The 16,408-nt window shown below is 40.0% G+C and overlaps 1 protein-coding gene across 1 annotated transcript in view; it reads left to right on the top strand.

Annotated features, from left to right (window-relative positions):
• Positions 1–16,408, top strand: part of nlgn3 (neuroligin 3) — a gene marked incomplete in the record, with an annotated part of 94,968 nt that overhangs the window by 61,023 nt on the left and 17,537 nt on the right. The window contains 5 exon segments of the mRNA NM_001177474.1: positions 7,600–7,609; positions 7,611–7,612; positions 11,715–11,728; positions 11,731–11,736; positions 12,684–12,688. Of these exon segments, the coding sequence (NP_001170945.1) occupies positions 7,600–7,609; positions 7,611–7,612; positions 11,715–11,728; positions 11,731–11,736; positions 12,684–12,688 (37 nt within the window).

Genomic DNA, 16,408 nt, shown 5'->3' with positions numbered 1-16,408 from the left:
AGAGTTCCTCATACCTCTCAAAATCACTATGACATCTGTAAACACAACAAGAATTAACAAGGCACACTGTCGTTTTTTTGAAAATAATTAAGGCTAGTAACCCTTGTGCTATCCTAGGCACTTTAACATTGGGAGGTGGGTCATCTAGACCCACTAGACAGTGCACTGAACCTTTTTTCTTCAATGATTTGTGATCTTCACTGGCGTCCATGGATTACATGAAATCTTTCCACCTTTATCCACCTTTGTCATGGTAGGGAGAACACGTCAATGTAAGGGTGGGGTCATCTAACATAGCACAAGGGTTAAGTGTGCCTTGTAATGTGAAAAATAAAAAATAAAAATGGAAAACATTTTTTTTTTTGTATTTAAGCACACAAAATCCACTCATAAAATTTGAAGCAAATGATAAAGTTCTTCTTAATAGGAATATGGAGCCATGGTTAGACTCAACAGAACTCACCATGCTTGGTCGTCCCTCACTGCTAATCTTTGGAACGATTTTTAATTTGCTTTTCAGACTCCGATATATATACACACACATGTACACAAATGTACACACATGTACACACACACACACATATATATATATATATATATATATATATATATATATATATATATATATATATATATATATATATATATATATATATATATTTTTATTCTTGGTCCACCATGTCCACGATTTTATTTCAGTCAGACAACCGATTTAGAAGTGACAGCAGGTCTATCTAAAAATAATGTCTTCTCTTTCCTCAGAGACACTGCTTGATTAGACTTTTGGTCATCAGAGTGAAATCTAGCAAACTTTTTATGTTATCTGTTACTGACTAAGACTCCCTGTCTGAGTATTTGTTATGCGACAAGTCCCGGGACTCCCGCTCATCAATAAGTGCTTCATTAGATAAGAATATGTGATGAATGCAGAGAGAACAGCTGTTTAGCAAACCACTTTCTTTTTTAGCAGGCCTTCTCACCATGCCTAACTACTGTAATCCACCTCTTAGCTGCTAATAAAATGCTCATTAGGAGCAAAGAGGTATTTTCCAGGTTGCACAGCACCACTGTGCCTCATCCCTAGCTTCCCCTTTTTCCTGTTTGATCCCATATTGAGTGAACCTCTAATCTCCTGTTTGCCTTTTAGCCTAATTTAGAGGAAGGAGCAGGGTCCTGCTCTGGAGTGGAGCAGTGGTCCTTAAAAGGACAAAAATGATCTGGCATATACTGGCACGTTTCTCTCTGCAGGGTAGTTTTGTGGATTGTCTTCCTCCTATTTGTATTGAAGGTGGTTAAACCAAATGTGAAAGTTAATGTCATAAATATTTGTTTGTATGCTTTAAAAAAGCAACAGATCAAAGCCAAAACGTTTTCACCTCTGGCAGAAAAGGAGATTTAAGAACTGAAAAATGATCAAGATAAAAGAGAGTTTTACAGTGATAGTACTTTTTGTCATCTCTCAGCATTTCACAGGCAGCAATGCAGATTAGCAGCATCCACAGTTTTGTCAAGAAAAACCGAAAAGATAATTCATGATTGCTGCAAGTGAAATGCCTCAAGATATTTACAGTATAAAACAGAGGATCCAGGGAGATCGTCTAATGAACGGCAAACTTTTTTCTTTGAACAAACATGAGATGGCAATCAGAGTGAAACAGCACTCTGATATGCGTCGTAGCTTGGTGTACATTACTTTAGCAGCATGTCTTTTCAAAGCATTGATTGAAACACCTTTTTAAACCTTTTACATTATGGTCTCAGATCGTGCTGAGATGCAATTAACTGGAAATAATGTTGCCTTGAGGTTCGCACAGCCAACTCAAGAGATGTCGTGAAAATAGAACATACCATGGTCATGCATGTGGTCAGTGTATTGTGAAGTATCTGTTAGGATCATTTAAGATGCACGCACTTATGACGTACCAATGATGCGTTCGTACGGTGACCTAACAATGCAAGTAAGGTGCGCTTACTGACTCCTTACTGACAGCATGCAAATACTGCAAGCACTGGGTGTTCAGGTGATGCATAAGTGCCTGTAGGATTCTTACACAAACTATGCTCTGATTGTCCAGTTTTCTAAACTCTCACAGTTAGGCTGTAAGACGCACATACTTATCACTTTAATAAGCTCGTAGCACAGTGTACAGGGTTCGGAGGAGCTGAAATAAAGAAAAATCTGTAGGACGTGCCGGCATCTGACCTGCTTGACCCTTACTTACCCACGTCCACACGTAAGGGCAGTGGTGACTGAGGCCTTAAATTATGTACAGACTGTGGAACCACACAGAACAGGAAGCTTTGCAAAAGCAAAGGAATGACAGAATTTGGTGAGTGTAAAAAATTGTGGCTTATCACAGCCAGATGTAAGGTGCAAAACTAGAATAATGACAAACTAAAGACACTTGTAAGAAGAGTAAAAAATCACTAAAAGCAAATCAGCATGGTGTAGAATATCTTAAAATATCATCCGAAACAAACATGTAGCCAACAAGGATGATACCAGTGACCTTAAAATGTTTTGTTACGCTTCATATGTGATCATAGAATGTACATTGTTGTTTTATTAGATGTTGGCGAAGGTTCTCATTCATCCAGTACACCAAAAAGTCTTCAGTGCATTCATTTTTGACAGGAAGTTTTATTTTAAACATCCGTATTATCAAAACACTAAAGGGTTACTTTTATTGCAATACAGCTAACATATAAATCCAGTTCAGTTTCAGTGGATATCACTCAGCAGTCTGCCGATGTGGCTTGTCTGGTTGTCATGGAGACAGAGCAAAGCCTTTTTTGATTTCATGCATTATTGAAGACTTTGTGCTTTGGTTGAAAAAGAGAATTAGCATTTGCAAAAATAAATATATTCTCCTTATTTCAGTATGGCAACATCAGACCATTATAAGGCTAGCTGACATTTCTAGGAGAAGTGACTCCTTCCCGTTCAGACTCTTAAAGCTACACATTTTGAGTGTGTAAAATGTGATGCTGAGATTTCTCATTACTATACCGTAATACAATGAAGGCCTGTGTTATTTGAGACACCATGTCTGACTTGCCGTGCATTTTTATTGTTAATCTGCAAACTTATCTGAAGACTTAAACTAAACCAGTGCACAGCTTTTTATTTTTGTCAGCCAGTTGCTTGGGATTTCTGTTCCATAACTTAATTGTTGCCAAGTTGCAGCTGGCAGACAGATGGCCCTATAATAGATTTATTGGTATAAAGACGCACTTATGGTCAAATGAGGGACTGCAATGGCTGAATGCATTTAAATAATATAATGTTTTATGCTTAAATGACAAAGTTGTAGCTTCATTTCTAAAGAAAATGTGTAAATTCAAGAAAACGTTTACCTGTTAGTTACTTTAGCTGTTTAGGACTTAATAAATCACATAAGATTTAACAGATAAGAACATGACTTTTATGGAAATGAACTTGTTTTTTCAAATGAACTAGCTTTAATTGACAGATTGCCAAAATTAACTGGTTAACTGATTCTGTGATCATAAATAAAGAAAAATTACCGGGGTAGGCCTGTTTTTGTTCTTCAGTATCTTTAGCATTATACTGATTATAGCTCTGGCTACCAGTTTTACGCATTTCCCAAAAATAATAATGCCTGAAGTTCTGCTGGAAGAACTCAAATGACACATTCTAAAAGTTTGACTGCATGCTGTCAGACCCCAAAGGCACATTTTAATTAGAGCTCATAACAGAGCTGATTTGCATCTTTATGCCCCAAAATGTATCTAATTATGTCACTTAGCACATAATGAGGGCTCAAAAATGGCAGATAAAATGATGTGCAAAAATGTCAAAAGTTTGTCATTTTGATTTGGATTTTTGTGATGAAAAATGTGGCAGAAGATTGTGACAAATGTTGTAGTTAGTTTTCTGGGGGGGGGGGAAGATAAATCTCAAGGGGTGTGCATATGTTAATGTAATGTTTTACAATTTTTTTGTTTAAATCTTTATGGACTCTGCCGATGCTGCCTGGTGCTGTAGTGTTTAGAACTCACAATTCACATCAAAAAGGCCCAGGTTTGAGTCCCAGCTGGGTCATGCGTGCCTCGATCGACCTGGGCTTCCTCCCACAGTCCAAAAATATGCATTATAGGTCAGTTGGTCATGCCTAGAAGTGAATGTAAGTTGTGTGGCCCTGCAATGGAGTGGAGTGGAGTGGCAGGGATAGGCTCCAGCAACATTGTGATCCAGAAAGGGGGCAGGTGGGTTTAGAAAAAGAATGGATGAATTCCAAAGAGGAAATGTGGTTGTAATAACAGGATTCCAATGCAGGACGCACCATGACCTGAAGTGGCATGAACTGCGACATTAAACACTGTTGGGTTTGCGTTTGCCTAATAAAGGGAAAATAAAGAATGGTAAAATGTAGTCCAAGCACTGCAAAAAAAAACAGGCTTTCTTTTTTTAAGTTTATACAACTTATTATACACATCGACTCTGCTTGAACATACATAGACATAGGAAGGTGAGTCTAAGACTCCATCATACAGCTGTTTCACATAATCTGTGTGTACATCTAAGTATTCTCCATCTCAAGGGTATTTCATTTCAGCTGTGTGCCTGCAGTAGGGTCCACTGCACAGAGGACAGGGAATAATATGGGAAACTGCAGAAAAAATCTGAAACCATGGAGAGTAGACAAACATGAAAACTTCTTTTTTTTAAATTTCTCCTCTCCACCACGTGCAGCTGACTTTGAAAGTAAAAGACTAGTCATCGGAAAAGTTGGCAGAGAAACATTTCAGCGGTTTGTAAGTCAGTGAGGCACAACAAGTACAACAAAAATTCACCAGAATGCAGATGGGGGTGCGTGCACCACAACATGAACCGCACGAGCGAACGGTACGACGGCAGCGGGCAGTTTGCTCACACACACACGCACGTGCTCAGACACGCAAATAAATAGTGAATGAGGCTGCCAAGGCAGGAACTCGCAATAGCTCAGCTCCCAGCTCTTTGCCCTTGTGCGGGGACCTCGGCCTGTCACTCTGTGTTTTACTCCCTGTACCTCCACTGCACTGTAAGCAGCCAAAACAATTTGGGGTATTGGGTTGGTGGGAAAAAACTGTCCACCCCTACTCATTTGGCCTTTTCACAGCTTGACAGGGAGGACTGGAGGTAAAAATGCATGGCTATCTTTCTTGCCAAAACTCAAAATGGTTGAGCACAGCTGTCGGAGGAAGATCATATAGTATATTGTGCTTGTTATTAGTCTATGCTTCTTTCTTTGTTCTTCCATCTGATATTCAGATTTCTTCCAAATTTAGGCAATATATATTAATTATTTGTCCATTATAGCTTGTGACACCCTCAATTTGTTATCAGCTGGCTTCACCAGTGACTCAAATTAACTGTCACTTTTTAATACCAAGCAAGTTATCTCCGCTTGAATGTCTTTTTTTGATTACGAGAAAACTAAGAGGCAAGATAGATGTATCTCTAAGTTTATCGTACACATCAAGCTAAATGTCATTACAGGAGTCAGATACATAACAGTCAACAACCTTTCGAGAAACACAAATTTGTTGTGGACTGAAGGAAATAATAGGACTGCAGTCCATATCATATCATGATCTGCTGAAGTTCATGTATATTTGATGGGGGCTGCCAGATGTGGCCTTGAATGTGTGGATGCGTATCAGCGAACAATCTCACTCACCGGCCTCAAAGAAATTAGATTTCATCTTAGACCCAAAATCTAATACACAGGCTTATATTTACTCACAGTTGCAGAGCATCGTGAGCCAATATGACCCTATAGCATGGTGGCGAAGCTGCACAAAATGCAGTTAAATAAAAAGCGCTCTGAGCAACTGGTTCTGAAAGCCATCAGTGCTTCTTATCATTAACTCCCCTCAAAATCAACTTGTCCAGTTTGTTGTAAAAAACAGAAAAAGTGCTTCAGTTGGGGAAATTCCTTAATCTTTTCCTGATTTCTGGAAAAGATTTGAAGTCAAATACCATCGGTCAGTTTGTTCTATAAGGTCGAAATGCTCCATACTCAATCAGTTTGTTTAGGATTTTAATTCAAGCAAACCCATTTCTACATCCCTCTCACAGCCTTTGCATTGGGCTCAACATGCTGCCTGTTTGAGATGAAGTGCCCACATGAGTCACCCAAAACATTAAGGTACCTGTGTCTTCCCCCACAATGGATGCAAAGTCACAGTTAGCATGCAGAGCACTATTTCCTAAGCAGAAAGCCTGCGCCTGCCTTGAATACTCTCTGGGGACAATAGCACATTGTAGGGACTTTTGAGAGTCTTATCAGCTACTTCTTCCCCTTTCTTTCCTCTTCTCTCTTATCCTCCTGTGACCTCTCCTTTATTCCTGCTTCTACTCCTCATCCGAGACACAATGCGAATAGATGATGGCAGCTCAGTTCTGTAAGTTCTTGTTTGTCTTGCCAGGATATTCTGTTACTTGTATGGACAATTGTGTAGTCAGCGTACCCTTGTTTAGCCAGGGGCATAATCGAAGTATCTGAGATTGATGAACACTGAGGCGGACATGTTTTTAATGTCTCTTTCCAAAATCTAACCAAATGTCTTTATTTCACTGAACAAATTGAAACACTTCATTGGATTTGGTCAGATTGAGCTTTGCAGCAGATTGATCCAACGGGGCTAAATGGTCACTTGAGGTATAGACTGTACAAAACAGCCCTAAACTGTTGGTATTTCCTGCTGACTTGATTGCTTTATTTGTTTGAGGTAAGCTTTTGCTGCATGTGATACTTTCACCACAGTATTTTTTATTTTTTTGCAACTGAACATGTCATAACGTAATTGTATCAATGTCCACTTACAGTAAGTGGCTAAAGAGCCTCCCTTTGCAATTGACTCAATGGGAGTTTAGAGAATAAAATGTGATAAAGGCGAGCAGCTTTTCCAGAGACGGTTTGTTGTGACAGTGTTGCTATTTCTGCCCTTTTGTCAGACCGTCAAATGCACGCCGAATGTTATGCACACATGCCTGAAAAATTCATCTACCCAGCTGACTTCCTCAGAGTAGGAAACTCCACATTCAACATTTGGAGTAGCATTCCTTCCCAAGTTCTGCTCTAAATCTTTTGTGTGAGCCTAAGAAAGAGGAAGAGACACCCATCCTTCCTTGTTTTGTGGGCTGTTTGCATGGTGTGACGTCCTGAATTAAACAACGCCTGTGTGGCTTCTGGCTGCAGGGGCACTGGCACGATAGGCAGAGCATGGAAGAGCGGTGTCAGATGTTGTGAAAGAGAAACACACAGAGTGACACGGGAGCAGCTTGAAGAATATATTTACCCCGCTGGAGTTGGTGCTCAGCCTGGCACATTCATGCATGGTGTAATAGTTCATCAGCTTGTACTCTGCTGCTGGTGTTACCTCTAACCCAACATGCATTCATAGCAATTGAGTCTTCCCCCAAACAATTCGAAATGTCGTTTTTTTCCCATTATTTGTTTTTTACTAAAGTATTACATCCTTGTCATTATGACTGTAATTTACAATAAAAGAGTGGTTGATTATTTCTTTCAGGAAAAAAAGCTCCTGCCCACTAGGTGCTCTGTGTGGTGCCTAATACTTACTCTGACTGTGTTTGTGTGTATGTTGATAGAATTTGTGTGGGCGGGCTGGGTAGTGTAAACGCCTGTAGGAATTATCTGAGTGAGTTACAGTGATTTTCTGCCCCCCTGGAGAAGCAAATGAAGTTTTGAAGATGCGCATATGTTGCAAAGCTAACATGTTTGAGCTCCGCATGTGAGGTATAATTACATCAGGGACATTGTTTTTCTTCTCTAAACCAGGCTTAAAGGCCTATACCTGCGTCGGTTGTGGAAATCTCTTAAAAGACTTCCTGCTTTAAGATGGACTGTTCCATATCTTAAAGTCTCACAACTATTAGTTTTCCTGCTATGCTTAGGGTCTTTACACAGTAGGACAAATTACATTTGAATGGGAAGGGGGATGTAGAAAAATTACTTTGCTAGTTTATAAATGTATGTTCTTCAGGCTAGTCTTCTGATAATTGTATATTAAAAACACATTTCCTCATTTCATAACGCCACATTTACAGACATATTCCAAACTCTCTCTAATTTCCTTTTCTACAAGTTTCATCTCTGGGCTACTCTTCCTGTTTCCCCATGTCAAGATGCACTGTAGTCATCTAATTTCTTTAGTTTTCTTCATCTCTTTGGTGCACTAAATATTTCATCTGCATTCACACTGTAATGATCCGTACCAAAGTTTATGTGAAAGTGTTCCTTTGTTTATCGCAGGTGTTACATACTAAAAAAAGCTTGAAGTAGATTAAATCAGTTGACATTTTTTACAACTATCGTAGATGTTTTATGGCTGTAAAACTCACTACCCACTTTATAGACTTTTCTCAGACAGATATGAACATTTAACCCTTTTCTCTCGTGTCTAAACTCTCAAAATTCAGACCTTCATAGAATAGTAAGTCCAGTATTATAGAATGAAAACATCTTCTAGCGAGTATATTTGGCAAACTGAACGCAGTCTATACAGAAGACACGGCACAAAAGAAGGTTGATTGATAAGATCTGGAGCCAATCAAGATGGAGAACACAGTGCGCTGTAAATTGAAAATAATTTGCAAAAAATGCAACGATAAAAAAATCTGCGAGACCGCAAAAAGTAAATGGTGATATAGCGAGGGACCACTGCAAACTGACATCCTCATTTTCAAGCAGATTAATGTTTTTTTCTTTAATGTCCAGACCAGAGTTTAAACAGAGTGTACGTTCTGAACAAACCCATTCTTGTCCAGACCTAACAATTTAGTGTGAAAGTGGGTTTAACATTTTTACGACAGAGCTTTAGCTACAGCGTTGACATTCTTTGAAACTGTTTATGCAATTAACACAATTCCAGCTAATTCTGAAGCAGAGAAAACCAGCCTTGGATGGACATGCAGGCAGCACTGCACAGTAGTGAAGTAATTCTGCAATCAATGCAAATCAACTGATTCTGACACGAGAAAAGCGGCTTTGCACCATTATACGACACTTTACATTCATAAAGTGTTTCTTATCAGTTTAAAGCTGATATGAAAAGCTGCTTTTTTGAATCAGCTGATTCGTGTTAATCCCGTAAATGGTCAAACATTTACTGTATGTCAAAAAGCATGTTATTTAGCTGTCGCTGGCGACAGCTTCCGTGTTAAAGGGTTAAACTAGAATATGTTTTCCAGCCGTTCATTTTTTTTACTTATTCCCTTATTCTCCCAGGGGTATGAACACCCTTTATAGTAATTGATTTGGCACAAATACAAACATGCCCTTTAGATGACCTCCACAGCCCAAAAATAAATTGGTGCAAATCCATCTGGCTTTAGTGGACAATTTGTTGCCAAAAATAGAAGTTCAGCCTTCAGATTTCATGACCAAGTTGTTATATTCATGTGTGACTTACGTTTCACTCCCCACCCCCACACCACCATATACATGTGATTATTACTTAAGGAGCTTTGCTTTTTTTTAAGCCAGAACACTCTTTGTCCAGTTTTTCATTTTATGTCTTTCAGTCGTTTCTATGCAGTGGCTGCTTGCACAATTCTCCAGTGAAAATCACTTTCTGTGTAAGCTAAAAGCACTAATCTTTCCTTCTCACCACACTTATCTGAAATCTATTTGTGGACACAAAAGGGGAGAAGAGGGGAGAAATCAGAAAACATCTTTAGCAACTTGTCTCATCTAATGAGATTACCAGAGCCGCTTACACAGTCGTGACATGGCGATACATGCAGATAACCCTGTAATAACTCATTATTCCCTGCATTTTCATATCAACAGCCAGTCAGAGCTGGCTGACAGCGTGGGTTGTTGTGTGTAAATGGCTATGAGGCCATTCTGAGCACAGCATCGGTGTGGAGCGAGTGAGCGTTCTGCCTGAAACAGTGAAAAGCAGTGAACAGAGCTTGGCACTACAAGAACGTGAAGATTTCATTCTCTGCTTTTCAGAAGCCGCAGCTTTGTGACACATGCATGACTGCAAATGGGGAAAATGTATTATGAAGGCTCTGTATTAGTGAAGAGGCAGAAAAAAAAGAAAACCAGTGCAGCTTGTATCCCAGAATACAGATGTGAAAAGCACAAATTTCCTTTAAATACAGGAAGTGGATGGGGCAAAAAGATTATCATTAGCATAAAGAAGTTTTAATAACCCACTATGATGAAAATTTTGTTTTTTAGTGTCTAGCATTTTCTTGTAGCATTTTTCTCATGATGGAGGACATAAAAAAAGAAAATTAAGATTAAAAAATGCAGTTCTGAGTATTTCTTAAATCAAATTGTTGTGAATCAGGAGCAGACAAAAAAATACCATTGGAAAAAACTTTAGAGATCAGATGTACGGTAGTTGCTTCTATTGGCGGGCCATAACCTCCCTGCTGCGCTCTATTCTAATGCATCCACTTGTAGCAAACTAGATCTATGTACATCTTTGTTTTCCTCATCTGAGCTGACATCTGGCTAAAAAATGTCCAGCTGGATGGCTCCTATATTGCTTGCTATTTTTGTAGCACCTGTAATGTTAGGTTGGGGTTGGGAGGGAATGGAAGCTAGCAGGAGAGAGTACAAACAAAGGGATGATGGGAAATGAAGGTGGCGTATTCTGCGCCAACAGTCCCCCCAAACTGAACTTCGGCTCAACAAAAACTGTGTCCTGAAAAAATGGCAGGTTTTTTTTACATAATCATAATGAAAAGACCTCTGAAAATGCATTTAAAATAGATCAAAAGATGATTAGAGCGGGAATTCAAGGCTAAAATTATTTTATAATAATTATTATTAAAAAGTTCTGCTTTGAACGAAAAACTTTCTTCATAGGAAATTTTATTGTTCCATAAACTGCATTCCTTAGAAAATGTCAGCTTAAAAAACCAGGAGCAAACCATTAAACACGTTCCCACATGCTCCTCTGGCTTCTGGCAACAACAGCAAAGTGCTTAAAAGCTGCCCTGACCTTCACTGGAGAGCCAAAAGAGATGTTATTTAGCCAGTACTAAGCAAGTGGGTACATGTGTATTCATAGTTGTGCTTCTCTTTGTGGACTCCATAACCTAATCACATGGGCTGCTCAAGTAAATGGTTGCATTATTCAGCTGAGAATGCCAGATCCAATTTGTTGTATTGGACAACGCAAGGCAGATGCACCAAAAAAGTTAAGACAATCAAAAAGGAGCATTTGAAATTTCAGCCTAATCTGCTTTGCCACGAATGACAACATACGCTGATCTGGAATATCCTGATCCGGTAAACCCCACCCACACCGATCCTCTGTCAAATTAAATTCAGAGAATTAATCTGCAGACAGTGTTAATCGCAGGTGCTATAGGCATGCATGTGATTAGCAGCTGGATTGGTATGTTTAAGAAAAAAGCTCTGTTGGACTCTTTGCACAGTCAGGGGGAGGTCAGTGTGTGTGATTACGAGGCCTTGAGTGTGTAGTATTGACCTGTGGATGTCACTTTGTGATTAGTAGGTGATACCACAAACACTGGACTCAGAGGCACATTGATCCTCAAACCTGAGTACAGCCTATCAATGGGGTCATTTTTTCTCACGTTTTTCCCCCTCCAAATATTTTCCTCTCCATCTTCTCTCCTTCACTAATACCTTCATCTTTCCCCTCCCTTCCATTCTCTCCACTTCTCCATTTTCCTCACTCACTCATCTGTTCTGCTTTCCCATTCCCTCACTCGTCCAACCATCCAACCTCATGGATCAAACTCTTTATCTAGCCTAAGCCACAGCCTGCAGGCAAGCAGGCACGCTCTACAGAGGCTCGAGCAGAAGAGGGGCTGCTTCAAACAACATTATATGGGGCTGGCATGGAGCATGTCTCACACTGATAGATGAAAACACTGGTCCTTCAGACACTGTCCCTGCATGGACATGATGAAACAGGCTAGTCTGCTTCTTCCAAATCCCACTGCTCCTCGCTTCGATATGATTTCAACAGCTCTCCAAATATGATGCAGGCTGTGGGTCTTCAGCAACGTACATGAAATAGCACAAATTGGTGATTAAGGCTGAAGGTATATTGATTTTTTGAAGTCAAATACCTTGCTGGGGCCAGTTTTCAAGGAATAAAAAAATAAACATGGTTTGGATGAGGATGATGGCATCACATTGTTGCAAATGAAGTAAACAAACAATTGCAATCAACTACAGGAGGTTAGTCCAGTTTGAATAATTTTATGACACCCTTTATTTTTAACATTGAGGCAAGCAAGCTTTGCTTTAAGGCTGCCAGACCAATGTGAAATTACCCGTGGACTAATGCATGATCAGAGCAGAAGCACTTGTGTTTAAGTGGATGCAGCCTGTAGGCTGTAGCCATGGAGACAGCAGCTTTAACCCAATGTTATGAGACTGCCAGTGGCCAAGGATATACAATTAGGCAAATTTCATAAGCATTCACATCCCAATTGGCTTTAAATTTTTCAAATAGAATTAAAGCACTTTGTGTTTTTCCCCTGACTGATGAAAACTGTTACACAGATTTTTGCAGGAAAAAAAAGGAGCAACATTGATTGAGTGTGTCCAAGTGAGGGGTTTGCTGGTAGATGGAGTGAAATGTTTACATCAGAGATGGAGAGGGCTCTGCACAGTCCACGGGTCTTTAGAGATTTGCTTACAGTGAAGAGAAGGTGGAGGTAAGATGGCTCAGAGGATTCAAGCTCCGCTGAACGTAGGCTTATGTCTAATAATCAGCAGGGAGGGAATCAGCACGGTCCCTCGAAAGAGGAGATGGAGAGAGTTCAATACAGACTATGGAGAGGAAAAGGCACAGGAAGAAACTAAACTCCTAAAATGAGATCAGAAAATGTGACTAAAGTTTTTAGAAAAATTGGAATTACACATCCCTAAAGGCCATGTTAATTCTCTTGTGATGAGCAATATGTGCTTGTGAAGGATATAAGAATAGGCCCTTTGAAATATTGTCAGCCTGCTATTAGTTATAGTTATGCAGGATCTTGTTAAGGAAATCAATAACCAACTCATATTATTGTCCAATCCAAACTTTCAAGGTGATTTCATGGACATTATATAGATTTGTTATGTAGATTTTTAATTTAGATGACACCGAGATGTTTCTAGAATGCAATATTCAACTACACAAACTGCAAGGTCAGATTGATTAAATTCACAACTACTGCTTCGCCCGAGAACCATTAATAATGATGGTAACTGGCAATATCCTTATCTACAAGCTCAATATTGAACTGTCACATTGGCCCCTGCAGTTGTTGCTACACCGTGTTATTCAGTCTCTAGTGATGGATTAATGGCTCATTAGTATCAGATCTTTATCCACCCTGCTGTTGTCAAAACAAGGCCTCAACATGCTTCACTGGATGTTTGCAACTGAGTGTGAGTCTTTAGCCCACTCAGTGGCTCTCATATCCCAAGGTCAAGCTTTTTTTTTTTAACCCAATCATGAGCAAATTATTTCAGCCAATCCAAAGCATGAGTCTCATGTCCATTTAACGGGCATCTAACGAAGGGACAGAGCGGTCGAGGTCAGCAAAACCACAGCACAGAGGAGGCTCTGGGCCAAAGCGACAGCATTTAGGCAGAGGCCCCAATGAATGATTACCTCAGAGCTCTAGTCATAATTCAGCATGACCTCAATCTGCCTGCAAAGCTGTAGTTTGATGGATCTGCTTGCAGTTTGGGTGTCAGGTTCTCACATGTCAAACACGAGCAGATAACAATAGGGCGATCCAGGGCTTCCACCAAATAAAAAGCACCAGATATGAATATGACACACTTGTTGATAGGGGTTTCATCAAGTGTGTTCTGTTTAAATGGTGCAGACGGTGAATGAGCAGTCATTAAGTGCACAGATGTCAGGGAGAGCCAAAACAGTGTCAGAAATGGTCTGCCCCCATCATGGTGATGGCTGTCTATCGCTCTCTTCATCCTCACCGTCTTATCAGTCAAGTTCAACAGCGATGCTTGTGTACTCATAGACATGTGCACCTCCCAGTGTGGGTAATTAGTACACTCCCTCGGTGGGTGATAAAGCTCCTGCTCGTCATGCCTCTCCCTCTGACCTTCCCTTTGAGCTTCCCATCACAGCAGGGCTAATCACACGCAGCGTTATACGTTTTTTATTGGCCCATCGACACATCATCCACACTAGATTTACTAGTTTTTAGATAAACAAAAGCAAAACCTCAATCACTCCTTCATCAAGCAAAGCAGCAATAACTCTAGCGGCGTCAGCTCTGAATGCTCCTCAGCTGGCCATCTGTTGGTGTAGGTATGAGGACAGGCGGGGTTACATTAGAGCAGCCCTCTCTTCAGTCCGGGCAAACAGATTTGATATATGTTTGTCTGTCAAATCGCCCTGGCAATCATGGGAACTTGCTTTGCTAAAAGCCATTCTCCAACAGTAACGTCTGATCAAAGACGTCCCAAAAGTGGCTGTCGCATCGCTGCCAGACATTTGGATTCAGGACAGACTTCTTCCTCCATGACTGCTTCTGTTTGCACAGTGCAATCTGGGTTGATACGACGGGAGAGGCAACACCACTAAAGAGCGTTGGGAGAAGGGAGGGCAGGGGGAGGAAGCAGGAGGACGGATGGCAGGATTAAGCCCCCGCCCCCCTTTCTGCCTCCAAGCAGCCATCTTTCATCTTGCGTCTGCCTCTTTAATGCTTTCAAGTGGGTGAAACCCTTGACATCTGCTTCCGCTCCCTGGGACGCGGCATCGGCCGCCTTCCTGTCGAGACATGCAACTGCGGGACGGCTTGAAGGGCAGTGGCAGGACAGGGCCACTGACAGATGATGGTGTCATTCATAAAGAAAGACACACAAAATTCAAACATAAACTGACACCGAGGATTAACATGCACTGAAACCCACTAGCAGAAACATTCACAAGCAAAAAATGTCAGAATGTTCTTTGAAAAAGTTGAAAAACAGACAGCTGAGTTTGCTCACCCTAACACAATAATTCCACCGGCTTCTTGCAAACAAATAAATGTAAATAGCTTTGTAAATAAACACTTCGTCTTTGCCAGGAAGGAATAAACCCCCCACTGCTTTTGATTAAGACTAGCACAATAATATATTTGGCACTTAAGTCAGGTGTTTGCTTCGTAAAAAAAAGATCTCAACACAACCACCTACGCTGATGCTGAAATATCACAAACTGAGAAGTCCTCCTGTATGTCTGCTACTCTTTGAGGTTCCAATATGGGCTCAATTAATGAGATTTTATTGCTTCTGTGTGGCATATCGGCAGCCTTTCATCCGCTGGAGTTTTGAGCATCCGGAGTTCAGTGGGTTTTTTTTATTTTTATTTTTTTGGCTCAGGTAGAGAGCAGTGAGCAATAAGTCAGCACCATGTGCATTCCTTTTGCTTTCATGTAGGCAAGGGAAAAAAAATCAGAGAATATATTCTTTAATTACTTCTATAGGAATTCATGATTGCTTTTTTGAAACTACTCCTTGCTGTGGAAATTCATTTTGAGTTTCTTTTTAAAAATAATTTGTTCTTATTTGCTGGAACATCTCATAAATTAATGATGCAGTAGGAAGCATGAACTTTATTTGAATCCTGCACAGTTTTAAAACTCAACTATCTAGTTATGTAGATTGATAAGTCCATTTTTAATGCAAGCCCTGCCCTAAAGTCTTTAAACCAGCAGATAAAAGAAAAGTACTCCAGTTCTTGTGCTAGTCATTTATTATAATCTAATCCATCCATGATGTAGTTTCTATTGACGTTGGTCAGGGTGGAGAAACAGCTGGAATTTTTCCAAGTAGGCACCAGCTTTAAACAAAGATCCTACCGAAACAAATCTTAAATCTTTTTGTGTCTGTGATAAAATAACAGGCTGTCAGAGGAGATGAGGCTCAAAATGCAGGGGAACTCTGTGTTGGTTGAAACAAAACTTGAATAAAGAAACTCAAATATAGCAAAAACCAAGTGAAGATGGTGGCATGATTAAAACCTGGCAAATCAGAGAACATGACATTGAGAAATTGGAAACCTATCTATGCATCATCCATCCATTTTCTTAACCCGCTATATCCCTTTCGTGGTCATGGGGTTGCAGGAGCCTGTCCTGCCAACTGTTGGGCAAAGGCGAGGTACACCCTGGACAGGTCGTCAGCCTTTTGTAAAAATTCGATACCTTTGACTTAAATAAGGCTGATGGGTCATTAACTGATACAGAAACAGTCAAGGAGGGTTGAAACTAAAACTTGATTTAACTTATTCTGAAACTGAGAATTTACAAGCTGAACATAACCGGAACACAAAACAAAACAAAACATTACACACATTAAGAAAACTCAATAAAATAAGAACTCACTACAGTAATAAAGCACTTAATTCTTATCAATTAAAATTA

Source organism: Oryzias latipes, chromosome 10 (assembly GCF_002234675.1).
Source record: "Oryzias latipes chromosome 10, ASM223467v1".
In the NCBI taxonomy this organism is placed as follows: domain Eukaryota; kingdom Metazoa; phylum Chordata; class Actinopteri; order Beloniformes; family Adrianichthyidae; genus Oryzias; species Oryzias latipes.
Note: the sequence above shows the minus strand (reverse complement) of the source record. Positions and strands in the feature narration are given on the sequence as shown.